The 18,255-nt window shown below is 43.7% G+C and overlaps 2 protein-coding genes across 2 annotated transcripts; both read left to right on the top strand.

Moving 5' to 3' along the window:
* Positions 1-6,116, top strand: PRDX3 (peroxiredoxin 3). Its single transcript, XM_074545306.1, has 7 exons — positions 1-174; positions 249-324; positions 408-549; positions 1,272-1,407; positions 3,556-3,659; positions 4,450-4,615; positions 5,355-6,116. The coding sequence occupies exons 1-7, from the start codon at positions 16-18 to the stop codon at positions 5,406-5,408; spliced, it is 837 nt and encodes a 278-aa protein (XP_074401407.1). The 5' UTR covers positions 1-15; the 3' UTR covers positions 5,409-6,116.
* Positions 6,117-7,359: 1,243 nt separating this feature from the next.
* On the top strand, positions 7,360-18,016 carry SFXN4 (sideroflexin 4). The gene is made up of 14 exons (XM_005489845.4): positions 7,360-7,504; positions 7,583-7,648; positions 8,393-8,467; positions 8,790-8,816; positions 8,902-8,956; positions 9,728-9,753; positions 11,151-11,201; positions 11,287-11,352; positions 11,465-11,533; positions 13,449-13,539; positions 14,752-14,867; positions 15,564-15,649; positions 16,708-16,822; positions 17,652-18,016. The coding sequence occupies exons 1-14, from the start codon at positions 7,466-7,468 to the stop codon at positions 17,727-17,729; spliced, it is 960 nt and encodes a 319-aa protein (XP_005489902.2). The 5' UTR covers positions 7,360-7,465; the 3' UTR covers positions 17,730-18,016.
* Positions 18,017-18,255: the final 239 nt, after the last annotated feature.

Raw genomic sequence — 18,255 nt, 5'->3', positions numbered from 1 at the left:
CATAGGTCGGACTCCATGGTCCGAGAAGCCTTTCCCAACCGCATCGATTCCGTGATTCCGACGCGTCCCTCACCGCCCCTCCGGGGTTCCCGCCCCCGGCGCTCCGCCCCGCTCCGCCCGCTCCGCCCGCCGCTCGACATGGCCGCCGCGCTGGGGAGGCTGCTCCGCGCCGCGGTGAGTGAGGGCCCGCCCGCCGCCCGGCCTGCCCGCCCGGCCCCGCCGCCGCCTGACCCTCCCTGTCCCCGCAGGTGCCCCTGGCTGCCGCCGCCGGGAGGAGAGGCACGGCATGGCCCCCGGCCTGCGCCCGCCGCCCCTTCAGCCTCGGTAAGTGCGGGAGGGCGGCCGGGGAAGGCGCCCCGGGAGCGCCCCCGGGCCCGGCCCGCAGCTCTGCGTTCTCCCCTCCGCAGGCTCCTCGCGGTTCGCCGTGGCGGTGACCCAGCACGCCCCGGCCTTCAAGGGAACGGCCGTCGTGAACGGAGAGTTCAAGGAGCTGAGCCTAGATGATTACAAGGGGAAATACCTGGTTCTCTTCTTCTACCCCCTGGACTTGTGAGTGCGGCTTTCTCCCTTTCCCGATGGGCCTGCTGAACGTCCTGCTGAAGGTCATCACAGGCGCTGCAGGGCGTTCTGGGCTTGTTCGATTTGGGCCAGTCTTGCAGGGCAGATGTGTCTGTTTCTAGGCCGTCAGTGATAAGATTGGGGGCACACGGCCATTGTGTGTTAAAGCAGTGGAGAGGGTGCCTGGAGAGCATCTTCTGGCTGCAGGGCCTGCGTCAGGAGCTGGCTGTGGTTCCTGTTACACTCAGATCCCAGGGCTGAGGACATTGCCTTGCAGTTTGGGACTGCCTTGGAGACTCTGTCCTTGAAGAAGCAAGGCCAGCACAACTGCAGCTAACAGCTTTAGAGCAAAACGTGATAGGATGGGGGTCAGTCTGCTCGGAAGACTTGAATTGCCAAGAGTATCTTGGTGCATGTGGGTACATGGAGAAGAGTTTAACCTGCAGATCTTTCTGCTATAGTTTCCAAACTCTCTGTCCAGAGAGTCTCTAGCAGAGACAGTTTCTCCATCTTTGTGAGGAATCTGTCTAGAACTCAGAGATGGTAACTGGTGTGCCAGCTGTGCGGCTGTGACTGTTGGTTTGAGACTGAAACTAATTTTGAGCAGGAAACATGGCTAAAATTATCAGTCTGAAGAAAATGCCTAGAAACAGACATGAGTCTTCTCTAGAGAAGATGGCAGAATTATTACAGCCTGATGTCTCTTCCCACAGCACCTTTGTCTGCCCCACGGAAATTGTGGCCTTCAGCAACAAAGCAAAAGAATTTCGTGATGTGAACTGTGAAGTGGTGGCAGTTTCAGTGGACTCTCATTTTACTCATCTGGCATGGATAAACACACCACGAAGGGTAGGAATTGAGTATCTTTTTTGGGCTTTCTCTTTTGGTTTGGTTTCTTTTCACAAGAGCTGTAGAGAAGAGAAGTTGAATAAATAATTGTGCCAACACTGATTTTTAATAGATTTCCTAAAGTCATATGCAATCAACTTCTAGATTTGATGACATAATTTTGACCTCTGTCTTTTGTTTTCTTTTTCATAATTGTCTGGCTTGGGTTTTTAACTTGTTTAGCTGTGATGATAGCTTTGTTGATAACATATCTCAAAAGACAAATGCTCAGTTTACATGTCAGTGTCCCAAAGTGCCTGTCACAGCTGATAATGCACAGAAACTATCACAGAAAAGGAGCAGCAGCTGTTCATTCGTTACTGTTAACAATTACCCAGCAGTGGTGGCTTCAGGTTGGAAGCAGAGGAACCACCAGTTTATTGGAGCACTTGTATCATTAATTCTCACTGGATGAAAGGGTTCCACTCTTGCAGTACAAATGGACGTTTTTTCTTTAGGGAAAGCAGATGATAAAGACTTTTACTGGAGAGGAGCCTCTTACAGATCTATATAAAAACACCTGTTTTTGATGACACAAAGCATCCCCCTGGTTTAGGCAGTTGTAGAGGACCACAGGTGTCCCAGGAAGGTGCAGAAGCACGTGTGCCATCAGCCCCAGCCTATGTGGGCAGTGTGCAGTTGTGCTGCAGGCTGGTTGCCTCCTGGCACCGCTGGGACATGCAGGGGGGGAGGAGAGTTTGCTGCATTTAATACACTTTGGCTGAGCCTGTCAAGAATATTTTCTGCAAGCTTTGTTCAAAGCTCAGCAGTGTAATTGTGGCCTGAGTTCCCAGCTTTATCCCAAAGGTGTTCAGGGTATGTCAGTCGTGCTCAGTGTTTTACAGATGCACAGACTGTTCTCAGTTGGAAGGGACCCACCAAGATCATCAAGCCCAGCTCAAAACACCCTGCACAGGGTGGAAAGAATTCCATGGTGGCACAGGCAGGAAACTGACACCCAGAGAAGCTGAAGCCTTGGTTTCTCTGACATCTGTGCTCAAAGCTCTGTGTAGGGAACTCTGTTGCAGACAAGTGTTTGCAGGATCTGGGTCTGTGGCTGAGATTACACAGTGAATCACTGATGAGGCCAAGAATAGCAAAGCTAACAAACTCCAGCCTTGTTTCAAGGTTAGAGAGCTTATCTCTCTTGCAGTCTCAGTCTGTGACAAAAAGGAAAGAAATCTTGTTTGACTCTTCAAATAGTATTGAAATTGATTTGTGAGAGGCAGAACAAAAAATAACCATGTGCACTGAATAGAGCAGCAGAACTCTGACATACTTAGTGTGTTGGTAGGAGCATTGTGTTTGGAATCAGAATTGTTAAGGTTAGAAAAGACCTCTAGGATCATGAAGCATCATGATGATGAAGAGATGATGATCTCACTGCCACCACCATCACCATGTTCACCACTAATCATGACCTCAAGTGCCACATCCATGTTTTTTTTCCCCTTGTCCTGGGAAGTCTATTCCAATGCCCGACAATCCTTTCTGTGAAGAAATTTTTGATAGTATTCAATATAAACCTCCCCTGGTGCAATTTGACATAATTTCATTTTGTCTTGTCCCTTGTTACCTGGAGAAGAGGCTTACCCCCACCTGGAGTTGTGGAGGTCACTCCTGAGTCTCCTTTCTCCAGGCTAAATATCCTCAGCTATTCCTCATCAGATGTGTGCTCCAAAGTTTGTTCGTTCACAGGTTTATTTCCCTTTCCTCCCCACCATGATCATCGTGTTTAATTCTGAACACTTAAATATGCAGTAGAAACTTTTCTATTCAAAGCTCCTGAATAATATACAAAGGAAGTTTTTCTGGAAATGTATGGCTGTTGCCATTGGTGGCCTCTTAGCACCAAAATCAGCAATTCTAAAATGCACAGTGCAAAAGAAATTTTCACTTTCTAAAGAAACAATCTGTTCTTGATTACTTTAAAACAAACAACCAAAACAAACCAGAGCAACAGCACACACACTTGGTTCCTTTCATGGAGCAGATGCCTTGGTTGTGTTTTGTTGTTACTGTGCCCTCAAGAGCATGGAATCCAGCACTCAGGAAGGATGATCCTATGGAACTTTTTGTAACCAAGTGGAATATTTCTCTCTTCCCTAGAGCGGCGGTTTGGGCAAAATGAATATTCCAGTTCTGTCAGACCTCACAAAGGAGATCTCCCGTTCTTACGGGGTGCTGCTGGAAGGACCTGGCATAGCACTGAGGTAAGGCTGGACTGCTGTGCTGGGACACAACCCAGACTAACCAACATAGGGCACACTGCCCTCCTGCAGGGAAATGGCATCAGGTGAAGACTGGGAGATGTCTTCTGCTGCAGGATGGCTGGATGCCACCCTAGGAATAGGGCACCTGTTCATTTTGGCCATGAAACTGAGAATGGCTCCAGGCCTCTCTGAAAATGTGTGAGGGAAAAGCTCTTCTGCTGGGAGAGAGGCCAAGAACTCCATGTCCCTAACTCCATGTCCATAGAAGGGCAATTTCTGATAATTTCCATAGCAGTCCCTGAGAAACAGTGGATTTGGGTAGCAATCTTCTGGAGACCTTCAGTTCCTGATCTCTTTGGCTCAGGAACTTTTGGCATTTGCTTACTGAGAGATTAAGTTAATTAGTATGGTATGATTGGGACTTTGGTTTTCACAAATACTTGTATGCAACAGGATTTAATTTAGTAGCATAATGCACAAGCAGCTCCTCACTCAGCACTTACAGATTTGACCAAAAAGACAAGGGCAGGATGTCAGCTTTCAGTTTTGAAGCACAGGTGGAACACTGAGTTCTCCCTTTGCTCCCTCTGCCTGGATTGAACAGTCTCCATAGATACTTAGTAATTTCACAGTACCACAGCAGTGGTGGATCACTCTGCTACCAAACAAGATACCCAGTACTGCAGGTCCCCTCCTAACTGATGTGTGTCACTGCTGAAATTGTGCACCCAATTCCTTGTGTTTGGCCTGGGAAATTGCTTTGCCTTGCCTGAATGCTGCTGCATTGCAGAGGTCTGTTCATCATTGACCCAAACGGGATCATCAAGCACCTGAGTGTCAACGACCTGCCCGTGGGGCGCAGCGTGGACGAGACCCTGCGCCTGGTCAAGGCCTTCCAGTTCGTGGAGACACACGGCGAGGTGTGCCCTGCTGACTGGATTCCAAACTCCCCCACGGTGAGTGAGCTCAGGGATAAATGTATCCTCCTCAAGAGAGCCACTGGTGCTTGTCTGCAGGGCTGGGATCCTCTCAGGTGTCAGGTGTGAGGTGCTTCACTGCGTCTGTGCCTGCTGTCAAAGCTGTTATCGGCTGGGCCACTTCAGTCTATTTGTCTGAAAGTAATTGTGGGATGTTTGTGAAGAAATTTTCCTTTTAGGAGGTGCAAATTGTGTTCAAAACTCCAAATTTGACTTGGACTCTCCATTAACTGAGCTCAGATTTTTTACTTACTTAATACATTGTAATTAAACAGAAAAACATGGTTTATAGGTTAGCCGTGTTCAGATATGTTACTTACTTAATGCATTGTAATTTAACAGGAAAAATGTGGTTTATATGTTATCTGAGTTCAGATTTTTTATTTATTTAATTCATTGTAATTGAACAGAAAAATGTGGTTTATCTATTAGCTGAGTTCAGATTTTTTATTTACTTAATTACTTACATTTTAGGTTTTTTTTATTTACTTAATTACTTTTTTTTACTTCAAGAGGAAAAATGTGGTTTATACTGAAAATTTTCAAGTATGACTTGTACATGATCTAGGCTTTTGTCTTTCAACCAACTTTCAACGAATCAATGAATAGATCACTGTTTTTATAAAGTATGCATGTATTTTCTTGGATAAAGTATCAAATCTGTGGTTTTTATATCATACCTGTTCCAAGTAATAACTGAACTTTCTTTTCTTGACAGATCAAACCAAGCCCAGAAGGTTCCAAAGAATATTTTGAAAAAGTGCATTACTAAACACTCAAATATGTGGACACAATTCTTTAGTTTTGTCTACAGAAGACATTAGGAAAACAGCTGTGATTGTAAAAATTAATAATAAAAATAAAAGCTGTCATTTTCTCATGTTTAAGAAGAAATTAAATGCTAAAATATTTACTGACTCCCTTGTCTTGCTTTAAAAAGGGTAAAACTAAGGCTTTCCCCCTGCCTTCTGCAACTTCAGTTTCATGGATTTCTGTGACCATTATTCATCTTCTGAATGTTACAGTTACAAGTTACAGTTGCCTTCCACTGGCTTTTCCCTTTATCTAGTTTTGGACCAGAAAATTTCCTGCATTTCATTTTCTCACACAATGTAAAAGTCAGTTAAAAAAAAAAAAGGAAAAATACAAGGATGGAATTTTGATACATGGTTTGTTTTTAATAATTTTTGCAGAGGAAGATGAATGTAACAAGTAAAAATAATTTAAAAATCATTGGTTTTGTGTGTAAATGCACTAAAACGTGGAAAGAATGTAAATGTGTGCCATTTAAAACAGAAGTGCAGCTACTCAGGAGCACTAACAAGCATGAACTTTAATTTTGTTTGGGAACCCCCACAGTGCACTTATTGGAGCTTAATGGCAAAGTTTCTTTCACTTGAATTTGCTTGACTCTTGTACTGCTTGAAACTGATGTAGAATCTCTCTAGCCATAATAAAATAATCTTAACGTGGCCTAGCAGCAGGTGTGGTGCTTTGCTTTTCTTTCTCTGTTTCTCTGGAAAGAACTGGGTGCGTTCATTGCCTCAGCAGCTCCGACAGCAGCTCACAGCTCATGGACACAAAGTTCTGTGGGGCTGCACAGATCAATAAAATGTTCTGTGTGTTTCTGTTTTCCATCTTTTGACCCTCTGAGCAAAGAAGCACAAGGTGGCTGAGCCCTGAGTGAGCTTTATAACGGGGAAGCTGCTGGAAGGGAAAAGCCAATGGCGTCGGGCCTTGCCTGCCCGGTGTGAAAAACGCCAATCACTTGTTTTTAAAATTTTCAAAGTTTAATAGTAATAAAATGGTTATAAAAATAGTAATATAATTAGAGTAATAATAATTTGGACGATTTGAATTATGACAATATGAGACAGTAGAGACAAAGAGTTATGGACATCTGGGTACCTTCTTCTGGGCAGCATAAGCCTGAAAAAGGACACATTAACAAAGGATTAACCCTTAAAAACAACAGCCTGTTGCATATTCATACACCTCATACAAGATGCATAAATTCCGTTCAAGCACAGGATTCTGTCTGGTCATCGTCAACTTCTTCCTCTGAATCCTAACAGCACCTTGGAGGCAGAAAGAAGTTCATTTCTTTGCTAAGAGGGCAATAAATTCTCTTTCTCTGAAAGATTCAGGTGTCCTGTGGTTGCTATCTTGCTGCAAGTCCTTTCTTTTTTAAAAAAAAGTATCCTACATAGCATAGTTTGTATTTTAACATTTTTATAACCTAAAACTATATTTAATACACTGCTTAAGAGAATAAATACAGCATTACTTTCTAACACAACACACAGAATATTCATTTGAATATTTGCGAAAAGCCAATAATAAAAGACAAGCATTTTTCATAGTTAGGATTCAGAAGAAGAAGTTGACACTGATCAGACAGAATCCTATGTTTGAATGGAATTTATGCATAATGTATGAGCTGTATGAATATGCAACAGTAAGAGTTAATCCTTCATTAACGTGAGTCCTTTTTCGGGCTTATGTTGCCCAGAAAAAGGCACCCAGATATCCCTAACTCTTGGTTTCTATTGTCTCATATTGTCCTAATTAAAATCGTCCACATTATTATTACTCTAATTGTGTTACCAATTTTATAACCATTTTATCACTATTAAACTTTGAAAATGTTAAAAACAAGTGATTGGCGTTTTTCACACCGGAGGAAGCCGCTGGGAAGGAAAGCCCGTGGGGCTGTGGGGCCTCTCCCCAGCGCGCTGCAGGGAGCGGGCCCCGGCGCGGCGGCTCCGTGCCCGGGCGGAGCGTGCGGCACCGGACCGGGCCCGGCGGCGTTTCCGGTGCCGCGGCTTCATGGATGCCAACCTGCGCTTCTGGAGGGCGGAGGGGCAGGTGGGCACCGCGGCCGGGAGGGGGCACGGGTCGTGTTAGGGAGGGTCCGCAATAACGCCTCCAACGTGTCTCCCTCAGTCTTTCTTCCAGAGGTTTCTCCTCTGGACGGACGCCTTGGATCCGCTGCTGCTGCTCAAGTCCTCCGTGAGTAGCGCGGGAAGGTCGAGATGAGCGGGCGGCCTGAGGGGCTGTGCCTGGGCCGGGGGGGGAATGGGGTCACCGCAGGGCTGCTGAGGAGAAGGGAGTTCGTGAGGAACGTAGCGGTGGATGTCATGTTCCGCTGCCTAAAGGGGCGGCGAAGAGCTGGGGAGGGGCTTTGGACAAGGGCACGGAGTGCTGGGACAAGGGAATGGCTTTAAGCTGACAGAGGAGGTTTAGGTTGAGTAGCTGAAAGGAATTCCTGCCTGTGAGGGTGGCAGGCCCTGGCACAGGTGCCCAGAGCAGCTGTGGCTGCCCCTGGATCCCTGCAGTGCCCAAGGCCAGGCTGGACGCTGGGTTTGGAGCAGCCTGGGACAGTGGAAGGTGTCCCTGCCATGGCAGGGGTGGCACTGGGTGGGATTTAAAGTCCCTTCCAACCCAAAGCATTCCACAGTCCTGCAATAAACAAACACACGTGTATGCACCTGTGATTACATAAACCAAGAGACATTCTAAGCACAGCCACCTCAGCAGCCCTGCTCACACTGTGCCAGCAGTTGAATTATCCCAATAGTTTAAAAGTTTCTGTGATTGTGAATTCATTGTGTCTAGGAGCGTTCTTGCTTTCACTGCAAGGAACAGATACATCATTAGCTCCTAGGTTTGTTTTATAGCTGATGAATTGCACTGAAAATATTGAAACTGAGATGGTTTTGTTTGTTTTGTTTTATTTTTTTCTCTCAAATACAGAATGAAATACACAGAACCAGGTTATCAATACTAATCAATGAGAAGACCCTAAGTGAGCCCATACAGAATAATCAGGTATTTTGCACTGCAGTTAAAGTCTTAACATAAGTGTTTATCCATATCAAATTGTTGGTTTATGGTTTAAAATTCTTACTAGTTTTAACTTTTTTAAATAAACCTTCTGTTCTGCCCTAGCATGTGCTTTGGTGCTGTTACACAACTTATGGGATGTGAATGCTTTATATTCAACAGGGAGAGAAATTTTAGGGGAAGAATATAATTAAAGGGATGTATAAAAGGAAGTGATTAGAAAAAGACATAGAATAAGTTTAGAAAGAAGATTTTACCCAACCTCTTCTGAAATTTAATTATTAACCTAATTTTCCAACTGTTGTAGATTAAAAAAGACTTCTTGCTAAGCCTGGTAAGTTTACAAAATATTTAGATTTTTTTTCCTGTTATTCAAGTATGGCAAAGATGTTCTAATTTGCTTTTTTTTCCTTTTTAAGTCCAGTGTACATCCTGATACAGACAAGATAATTCCTGTTTTGTTTAGACCTCCAGGTGGGTTCCCTTAAGTGAAATCTGATGTGTGTGACTGAAGCATCAGGGAGCAATAGCTCATGGTGAACAGCTGCTGTGGTACCACAGTGACACTCACATAGAAAAGCAAGCAGACTCTTCTCTTAGTTGTATTGTTAAATGTGTTGAAGATTGTTTGATTTATTCCTATGGTCCTGCTGAGGAATTTCTCCCTGGGATAATCTGTTTATCTAGATGGAAACACTCTGATCAGTCTCTGCTTGTTGTTGCTGCAGAATGAGTTCCCAAATCCCTCCACATTTAACTGTCTGCTGTAATTTAAATTTTTCCCTTGATGGCTGTGGCTGCTGGATGAATTTACATTCTGGTGACAGATCAGGTGTGCTTGGGGTTTGTTTAGGAGCACAGGTTGTTAATCACAGATAACCACACTGAGGCTCTGCACTCATTATCTCCTGTGACCACTCACACTGCAGCAGCTTTTGTTCCACCTCTCTTTTTGAACAGAGGGCTGAACTTTCTTCAGTTATTTGGTTTCCAAGCAGCCCTGGGGAGGGGAGTTCATGAGGGCTCCTTTTGGCTGTGAAATCTGAGCAGTGAATTTGGCTTCTTGAGCCAGGAGTGAGAGATAAAGCTTAGGGCTGGAGTTAATGGTGATGCTGGGGTTTGTGGGCAGTGTTTTACTTGGAGATGGAAATAGACAGGGGAAATGAGGGGAATCTTCTGCTAAAGACCATCCATCTACACTCACAGATGCTGTTTTTACTGAAATAAAGTTTTCTTTCCTTTTAGCTTTCATGCCCGTAACTCTTCCCTTGGTGAGTAATTGTGACAGATGCCAGTGTGCATCCAGCAAGGCTTCCATTTTCCAGAGCCAGGGGTTGGAGGGAGGGAATGGCAGTTTTGGGGCTTTATTGTAGCTTCAGCACAAGCTGTTTGAAAGATATCTGTTTTATGGGAAGTAACCTGGAAATTGAGCTCTTAAAGAATCTCCCTGGAAGTCCAAAGCTGTTGGTTACCCTTCTCCAGCAGCATTCCAAGAGACTGTTCATGTGTGAAGGACAGCTTTCTGATGCAAGGTGAGATCACTCAGCAGTGAGAGCAAGGCAAGGTTTGGGCTGTTCAGCCTCAAAAATCTGGAACTGCACTGGGAAGGGGTTGGAGCCTTGTGTTCTGTGGCTCAGACCCAGAATATGATTTTTTTCTTATGTTGATGCGCATTTGCAAGTAGGAAATGGTGTTGTCAGTAAATTACTAAAGATATAAAAATAAACTTTTGTTACTGTGCTCAAAAATGGCACCATTTTGTTTTATCAAATTTGTAGCTGTAATCATGTGCTTCTTTATTAATTTAGATTATTTGGGTTTGAGCTTGGCCCATGAGTGTACGTCCTGAGATATGTCATTCCATACAGCATGAACTTACATGGCACTGCTAGAAAGTACAGTGAAAGTCTTGAAGGCTGTTAAATTCATTAATAACAGTAATAAAATTAATAGAAATACTTATTTTTGATATTTACATCTTAATGTGCTCTCACAGATGTAGTTAGAGTCAGTGCTGGCATTAATAATAAAGATGGATGATCCATTAATATTAAATTAATTACTGATCTTTCTCTGAGGCTTTAGAGGTTCTCAGCCTTCCTCTTATTCAGTATTTTGTATTCTTATCTTGATTGACTGTTTTTTGAAAGTGTTCCACTCCTTGAGCATGAAAGCTCAAGAAAGGTTGTGGTTTATTAAAGCTGAAGTGTGTATTCACTGTCTGAATTTGAGAAGAAGCTGGGAATTAACTCCTAAAACCTTTGATCTTAGGTCAGTTAGATCTAAGTTAGTGTTCACATCTCCAGCATTGATCCTTTCTCAATCATTTCTTTAATTAGACTTTTGTTACCTTAGTTATTTTATTTGCATCTATTTAAGCTTCACAGGCACTAATGCATTTTTCTTTTGGGTAAGAAAGCACCTTGCTGCAATATTCTTGCACACAATGTTTTACCACTCTGTGTCTGTGATTTATACATGTCTGTGTGCTTTCTATTGAACAAAAATGAGCATGGCACTACTGTAAGAAGAGAATGTGGTAGCCAGGAACCAGGGCTGATGGCCTTGGGCACTGCTGCCAGTGGTACCTCAGCAGTTCTCCTGGTGCTCCTGCACCAAAATCCTCCACACTCTTCAAACCTCATTTTCTTCTGCATTTTCCTTTTAGGTCATCATTTCATCTGTTCAGCGCCACGCAAGGCATTCTTTTTTTTGGCAGGTAATTGCCTCTTTCTTTCTACTTTTACAGCTCTTCTAGTCTCAATCCTGAATTGATTTTTTCTTACAATCTCTTGTTTCTGCAGTTTGTGTTTCACACATACACCACAGCATTCACTCTGGTAAATGGAAATGGCACCCCAAAGGCTCAAGTGAGTGTTGATTTTTATTTTTGTAATCCTCTTCATTGTGCAGATGCCATTTTGAACTTGATTTGCAAATGTTTTACAATGTATTTATGCAGTGTGGTTTTTCTGTCCTTAGGAATACTCACTTCAGCAAAAGCAGCTCTTGCTTGGCTTGGGAGCCATTTCCTATTCAGCCTGTGTTGGTGTAAGTATTTGCTCAATGACTGCTTTCCTAACAAGCTCTCCTGAGAAGGTGTAGGCACTGAGTGCCACATATCCTTCAGGATATCCATGGTGCCACATTTCCCTCAGGATACCCACGGTGCCACATTTCCCTCAGGATATCCACAGTGCCACATATCCTTCAGGATATCCATGGTGCCACATTTCCCTCAGGATATCCACAGTGCCACATATCCTTCAGGATACCCACAGTGCCACATTTCCCTCAGGATATGCACAGTGCCACATTTCCCTCAGGATATCCACAGTGCCACATTTCCCTCAGGATACCCACGGTGCCACATTTCCCTCAGGATACGCACAGTGCCACATTTCCCTCAGGATATCCACGGTGCCACATTTCCCTCAGGATACCCACGGTGCCACATTTCCCTCAGGATATCCACAGTGCCAGATATCCCTCAGGATATCCACAGTGCCACATTTCCCTCAGGGTATCCACAGTGCCAGATTTCCCTCAGGATATCCACAGTGTCAGATTTCCCTCAGGATATCCACAGTGCCACATTTCCCTCAGGGTATCCACAGTGTCAGATTTCCCTCAGGATATCCACAGTGTCAGATTTCCCTCAGGATATCCACAGTGCCACATTTCCTTCAGGATATCCACAGTGCCACATTTCCCTCAGGATATCCACAGTGCCACATTTCCCTCAGGATATGCACAGTGCCACATTTCCCTCAGGATATCCACAGTGCCACATATCTTTCAGGACTGTGCTCTGGTGCTCTGCTCTGATGTCTTCCCACAGAACTGTTCAGAATAAGAATGTTTTCTGATTATCTGTCAGCCATTATTTTGCTTGGCTTCCCCTGATGCTTCCTCTTGTGTCAATTTCTTGTTGTTTTGCCAGTTTAGCACACAGGTAGTGAGAGGAACTGGCCAGTGTTTACAAGCACAGGGTGAGCCACTGTTGTAGCTGATTTTTGATGTGGTGCTGTGGAAGAGATCTAACTCCAAACAAGTGGTGAGGTCTGCAAGCATCAGTACTGGACAGTGTTTGTTCAAATCCCAGGAACATAGCCATGAAAATACTGCACTGGATGCAGGGAAATCAATATTCCAAAAGGGAGCTGACCCTGTGCTCTCTGCTGGGATAGGAGGTTTTGGTTTCTGGAGTTTGTTACATCAGAATGAGCTCAGGAATTATCATGACACTCATCACAAGTGTAGATGTCTCTGTAATGCCTCTCCTCAGCCCCCACACAAAGCAGTGATTTTCACAAGCTTTTGGCAGAAAAATGTGATGGTTCTTGCATCTGTTAGAGGGAGGTTTCACCTCTGCCAACTGCAGGGCAGAAAAGCTGGCCAGGATTGCTCAGGCCTTACAGAAACCTGGGGAGGCAGCCCTGCCTGTGGGCCATCATGGGAGTGCCTCCCTTTTCCTTCAGGGGAGTCTCTGAGGGCCAGCTGCTGTCCTGGCCCTTTATTCCTACATGAAACTTCCTGCAAGTGTATTATGGGAATATAGAATTGGGCTGAAACTGCAGACAAGCAGGAAAAATACAGAAGTAAACCAGATTTCCTGTTTGGGGGAGAGAGGAATATGTGACACAATGCAGTTGGACAAATGTCCAAGGAGTATTAGTCAGAGGTAATTATTTTCTTTTTTCTGTCTTTGTATTCACACTGCTGCTGTGCTCTACATAATAATGTTGAATGCTTTTTTTATCACAATATGTTTTGCATTCTTATCTAGAAGAGTGATTACAAGCACCTTCATTAACTAGAGAAGTTGTATATTTTGCTAGAATGTTAAACCAAGGCATTTGTTTATTTTCATAGATGGTAACCAAGTCACAGATTGATTTTCCTAACCTGTCACACTGAAATGCTGCACATTTTTTCAGTGGCCTGTTTCCTCTCCATGCCTTAGGCTCTCCCTCTTGCCTTCATGAATCGTTACATGTTGAAGAACTCATTAATGCACCTTGTGGTCAGAAAACTGCTGCCTGCTCCTCTGCTTGGTGAGTGGGAACAAGCTGTGCCCCATGCAGCTGCCTGAGGGCCATTTGCCTGTCTGACTGTAGAGTTTTCTTACTTTTGCACAAGTGTGCTCTCTGCTTCTTCTCTGGCTGCCTTTGTTAGTTCCCTCCTTTCCGTGGGAGACAACTCTCACTGGGAGTGTCCCTGACCTCACTGGATTCTTGCTGGTTTTAGTTTCAGAGCTGCAGAGTGCTCTTGGGAGCTTTGTACACACACCTGAAAGCAGCTGGACAGATCAGGAGGGCAGTAGCAGTGGCACTGATGTGACCTGGTGTGGCACATGTGTGACACCAGAGTGCGGCATCGCTCTGGGAGTGCAGGAAGGGAGATTGTTCCAGCAGGGTGTTGTTAATCCTGCAAGGAAAGTGGGACTCAGTTCATTACTGCAACAGCTCTACTGCCAGGGTGAAGTTGCATCAGGACAAGTTCAACTATTTAATGTCATTAATTATGTTTCTAATGCCATTATAGAAAATTTTCTCCTTTCTCAGGAAGAAAATGATAAAATGCATCATCTCCTCTGTTTCAAGTTATGTGAGACTCCTTCTCAGATCTTTCTGAAGTACATTAGAGGTTTCTGGCTTGTTTCCTTGAAGCTGGTGTTAAATGTTCTTCCCTTTTCTTAAATGTAGAGAAAAGCCTGAGGGTAATTGATTAGTGTTAGTCCAGCATTTGCAAAGTGTCCTCTGGTACACTGATGTCTTTATGGAATAGCTCTACCAAGAACTAACAAAAAGAGGCAACCTCTTCTTTCAGGCAAGGTCAGATTGACAGTCTATGCCCTTCCTTTCAATGCAGGGAGCAACCTTTTCTGAAACTCTGTTCCTTTCAGGATTTTGTCTTCTGTGCTGGATTTTATGCTGAGCAGGACAAAACCTAACCACAACAGAAATCCCTCCACTTTCTCTTAAGACAAAGTACTCGTGGTTTGAGCTGGATGGAAATGATTTTAAAGCTCTGAATCCACAATGACAAAGCACATTTTAGGCCTGAAGCCTTGCAGTCTCTCTCAGGATTCTGAAACAAAGATTCAGATCCCGAGTACATTTTCATGGGGGAGTGTTTTTTTAAGCTGTCATGTTATTCAGATGTGAACTATTGAACTGGAAATGTAAAATGCACATCATTATGGATGTTACTATTGAGGCAGTCCTTTGGGATCTATTAAAGCAAAGTCCCCTTTACCCCTGCAGGTCTGACAAGTGCATTTACCGTGGCGATGGTGAGAAGCCCAGAATTTGATAATGGGATAGAAGTGATGGACAGGAATGGCAAGGTTATAGGAGTGTCTAAGAAGGCTGGTGAGAAGGTAGGTGAGGGGGTGGAGAACTTTTTTGACTTGCCTTTCATTCCCTGCTAAGAGCAGAATGTGATGCTGAGAGTAGCTAGGGTTGGATGTATTGAATAAGGAATCCCACACCAGGTGCTGAATCTTTGGGCGGGCTTGGATTCCACATCTTCAGTGTCATCAAGGGTTGGCTGCCTCCCCACACCAGTATACTGAGGACCAGAGACACTGGCACAGACATTTCTGTTTGCTCTGGTCACCCCCAGAAGGAGATAAGACTCTTGGATCTTCTGAGGAACACCTCAGAGAAATGCCCTGTGTTGTGGAAACAACTGCATGAGCATAAGGATTTGGGGACAGCTGGAGGGAGAACTTCAGATTTAACACAGGCTACTTAGGATGTCCACAAGGTATAACCAATTGTATGAAGTTCAGCTTCATACAACTTTAAAAAGCAAGTCTTAGCAAAATTATTATCATGGCAGGAAATCTCATCAGTAGTTTCACCTTCCTTGTAAGGAATTTCTCAGTCACAAGCAGAGTATTTGCCTCTTAGCTTCCATTTAAGAAAGAATTCCTCTAGTGAGTGTTATCCCTCATTAACCTGTTGCTTTAAAGTCCAGAGTGTAAGACAAGAAAGCACTCAGGGCAGCAGGCAGTGCTTGAAGCTGCCCAGAACATTCTTTTGACACCACTTGTTTTGCTCTCTCCCTGAAGGCTGTTATGGAAACAGCATTGTCCAGAGCAGTCTTGTTTGGGACAACGTTCTTCCTGCCAGAAGTGCTGATGCACTGTGTGCAGAGGTGAGAGGCACTGCAGGGGCTGGGCTGCCTGGCCAGTGGGACTCTGCTTCTCAGTCTGGCTCTCACCATTTGCAGGTTTTCCCTTGGGTTTGCAGTATTGCTTGCCTTGGTGGAAGTGGTGATGTGGGAAGTTGCTGTTCAGCTGCTGTGATTCTTTGAGGTCATTAAGTGAATCTGGTTATGTCTAACCCATGCTCCAGGGTTTGTAGGAATGAGGTTTTCCTCTCTGCTCCCATGCAGGAAACATGTTTGTGCTCTCCTGACAGGCTCTTTTCCAGCACCTACCCACCTCCAGTTCCATAATTTAACATTTGAGTTTCAATGTCTGTATCAAAGTTGTTCACAGCACTTAGCTTAGGTTTGTGTATTTCAAGAGGTAATGTGGCACTTGAATTTGCAATTAAAGCTGGATCCCAACTTCCTAATAGTTTTCCACCTGTTGTAAAACATATTCTTGCTTTTCAACATTTTAAATCCCTGTATCCTAAGAAGAATACATTGTATGCTTTATGAGAGGGTTCTTAGCCTGCCCTGAGCTTTTTGTCATGTAAATAGTACAGGTAGGGATCATCTCTGTCAGGTAATTTGGTATTGCCTAAATTGATTCCCTGTCAGCTTAAGGGACTCATGTTACCAGAAGACAAATGCAGATGTAAAATAAAATTTTATATCTATATGTCAAGTAATACATTTTTGTACAAAGTAAAACAGGGCTGCCCACAAGAACTGGATGTGTAAGGAAAGAGGGTAAGGCAAGAAAAATCTTAATGAAGGAACTGAGACACTTTAAAGCACTGATGTACTTTCTCTCCTTTTGTCACTTTGATCTTGCTGCTTTTTTCTTTAATCTTGACAGTCTGAACTTGGAAAATGCTGCAGGAAAGCACAAAACAAAGGAACTTAAGAGTAAGAACATAGGAAGTGAAGTGGGGAAACATCTTTTGGAACCATAAGCCTAGATTATTACTAATTTCAGTAAAACAGTAGCTAATGCTCTTTGTGTCACTGTCAGGTTATTTTTTTATATACTGACATACTTTTTTCAATGTCTTGGACAGAGCAAGATTTGTTAAAAATCCTCGTGCTTTGGGTCCTGTGAGGATGTTTGTGATTATGTCAGTCCTAGCAGGGATGCTGCCAGTCTCCTTCAGTATGTTCCCACAGTGTGGGGAGGTAAGTCCTTTCACAGGAATTCATTTAAGATTATTGTGACATTAAATCAGCTTTTCAGAACTATGGTCAGCACTCTGAAGGCCACATATTAAAAAAATCAACAGGATTAATGTGGTAGATCTTAAATGAGGCAGCAGAGAGGCTGCTTGTGAAGGCCCATGTACCAGGCAGAGGCTCACAGGCTTTTGAGGTCTGAGCTGAATTGTGTGTTATTTATATTTACACTTTTCAATGTAGGTTTATCAGACTTTAACAACAGTCTGAAGCAAGCAAGGTCAGGAGAACTAACTCTTGCAATTTTCAGTGGTTTCTTTTATTTGTCTAAACTTTCTGGTGTTTTAGTTTTTTGGGTTTTTTAAAATTTCTTCATCTCTTATGACAACAACGCAAACTCAACATAAATGAGGGGACTTTTGAGGAATTATGTACTGAAATTAGGGCTGGTTGATGCCCTTTGGGCTTCCCAGTGGCTCAGCCCACAGCAGAAGTTCTCCTGTGTGTCACCCAAATATATTTACAGGATTGGGGATCCTAAAGGTCTCTTCACACCGAAATGATTCTGTGATTCTATAGTGAACAGGGATAATGTCACTATTTAAAAAAAATAAGTATTTTTTCCAATATGTGTGCACATGCAGAAGATGGTGGAGGAGAAAAAAAGCCCCAAAACAACAACAAAAAATCCCTCAAATCCCCAAATAAACAAAGAGCAAATCCCAAATCCTGAATGCAGTACTTGAATTTGTGCAAAGTGCAATGGAGTAACAAGGATTTAACATCCATTTTCCAGGCCATGGTGGTGCTGATTCTATTTTCTCCTACATTGCAGATAAAGCGAGCAGACCTTGAACCAGAAATTCTGTCATCTACAGAAGAAACAGTGTTCTTCTACAACAGGGGCATTTAAAGCCTGGCTTTTATACAGAAATGTGTGCTCTGATCCAAGTGAATCCTGAATGCACCAGTGGTATTTGGGACTGAATTGTGATTGTGTGTGGCAAAGGTGCCAGATCTGGTGTACGATGGTGAATTTGGGAACGTGGCTTTGCCAGCCCAGCCTGGAGGCACACAAACACAGCTCAGCTGATGCTGAGAAGTGCTAGAAAAGCACTGTAACACAGCCTTTGTCACAGCCTGTGTTCTGTGCTTCCCCAGATGATTGATTCCTTAATTAAATGACTGCTGAGTACCTAAGTTTGTTCTGCTGCTGCAACTTTTGGTGTGCTTCTTTCCAGGAACCCAGCTGGTGAAGGCTTTGACACCAGCACTCCTGTGGGTAAAGCCCAGCTGGTTCTTCTCAGAACACTTTGATGTTCTCAGTGATCTAAAAATGCTCCTTTTGAGGATGAGATGTGAGTGAGGCAGCCCTGGAAGTGATATTAGACAAAGCAACCGTGATGGCAATAGAATATTGGTTTAATTTAGTTGTTTAA

This window comes from Zonotrichia albicollis, chromosome 7 (assembly GCF_047830755.1).
Source record: "Zonotrichia albicollis isolate bZonAlb1 chromosome 7, bZonAlb1.hap1, whole genome shotgun sequence".
Classification (NCBI taxonomy): domain Eukaryota; kingdom Metazoa; phylum Chordata; class Aves; order Passeriformes; family Passerellidae; genus Zonotrichia; species Zonotrichia albicollis.
The sequence above is the reverse complement of the archived record's forward strand: the minus strand, read 5'-3'. Positions and strand labels throughout refer to the sequence as shown.

Excerpts from the sequence above, each read along its gene's own strand:
- PRDX3 (XM_074545306.1), top strand. The coding sequence starts at position 16 with ATGGTCCGAGAAGCCTTTCCCAACCGCATCGATTCCGTGATTCCGACG. Across the intron at positions 175-248 it reads GGAGGCTGCTCCGCGCCGCG|GTGCCCCTGGCTGCCGCCGC; the intron begins GTGAGTGAGGGC and ends CTGTCCCCGCAG. Across the intron at positions 4,616-5,354 it reads GGATTCCAAACTCCCCCACG|ATCAAACCAAGCCCAGAAGG; the intron begins GTGAGTGAGCTC and ends TTTTCTTGACAG.
- SFXN4 (XM_005489845.4), top strand. The coding sequence starts at position 7,466 with ATGGATGCCAACCTGCGCTTCTGGAGGGCGGAGGGGCAG. Across the intron at positions 8,468-8,789 it reads AGCCCATACAGAATAATCAG|ATTAAAAAAGACTTCTTGCT; the intron begins GTATTTTGCACT and ends CAACTGTTGTAG. Across the intron at positions 11,353-11,464 it reads ATGGCACCCCAAAGGCTCAA|GAATACTCACTTCAGCAAAA; the intron begins GTGAGTGTTGAT and ends TTCTGTCCTTAG.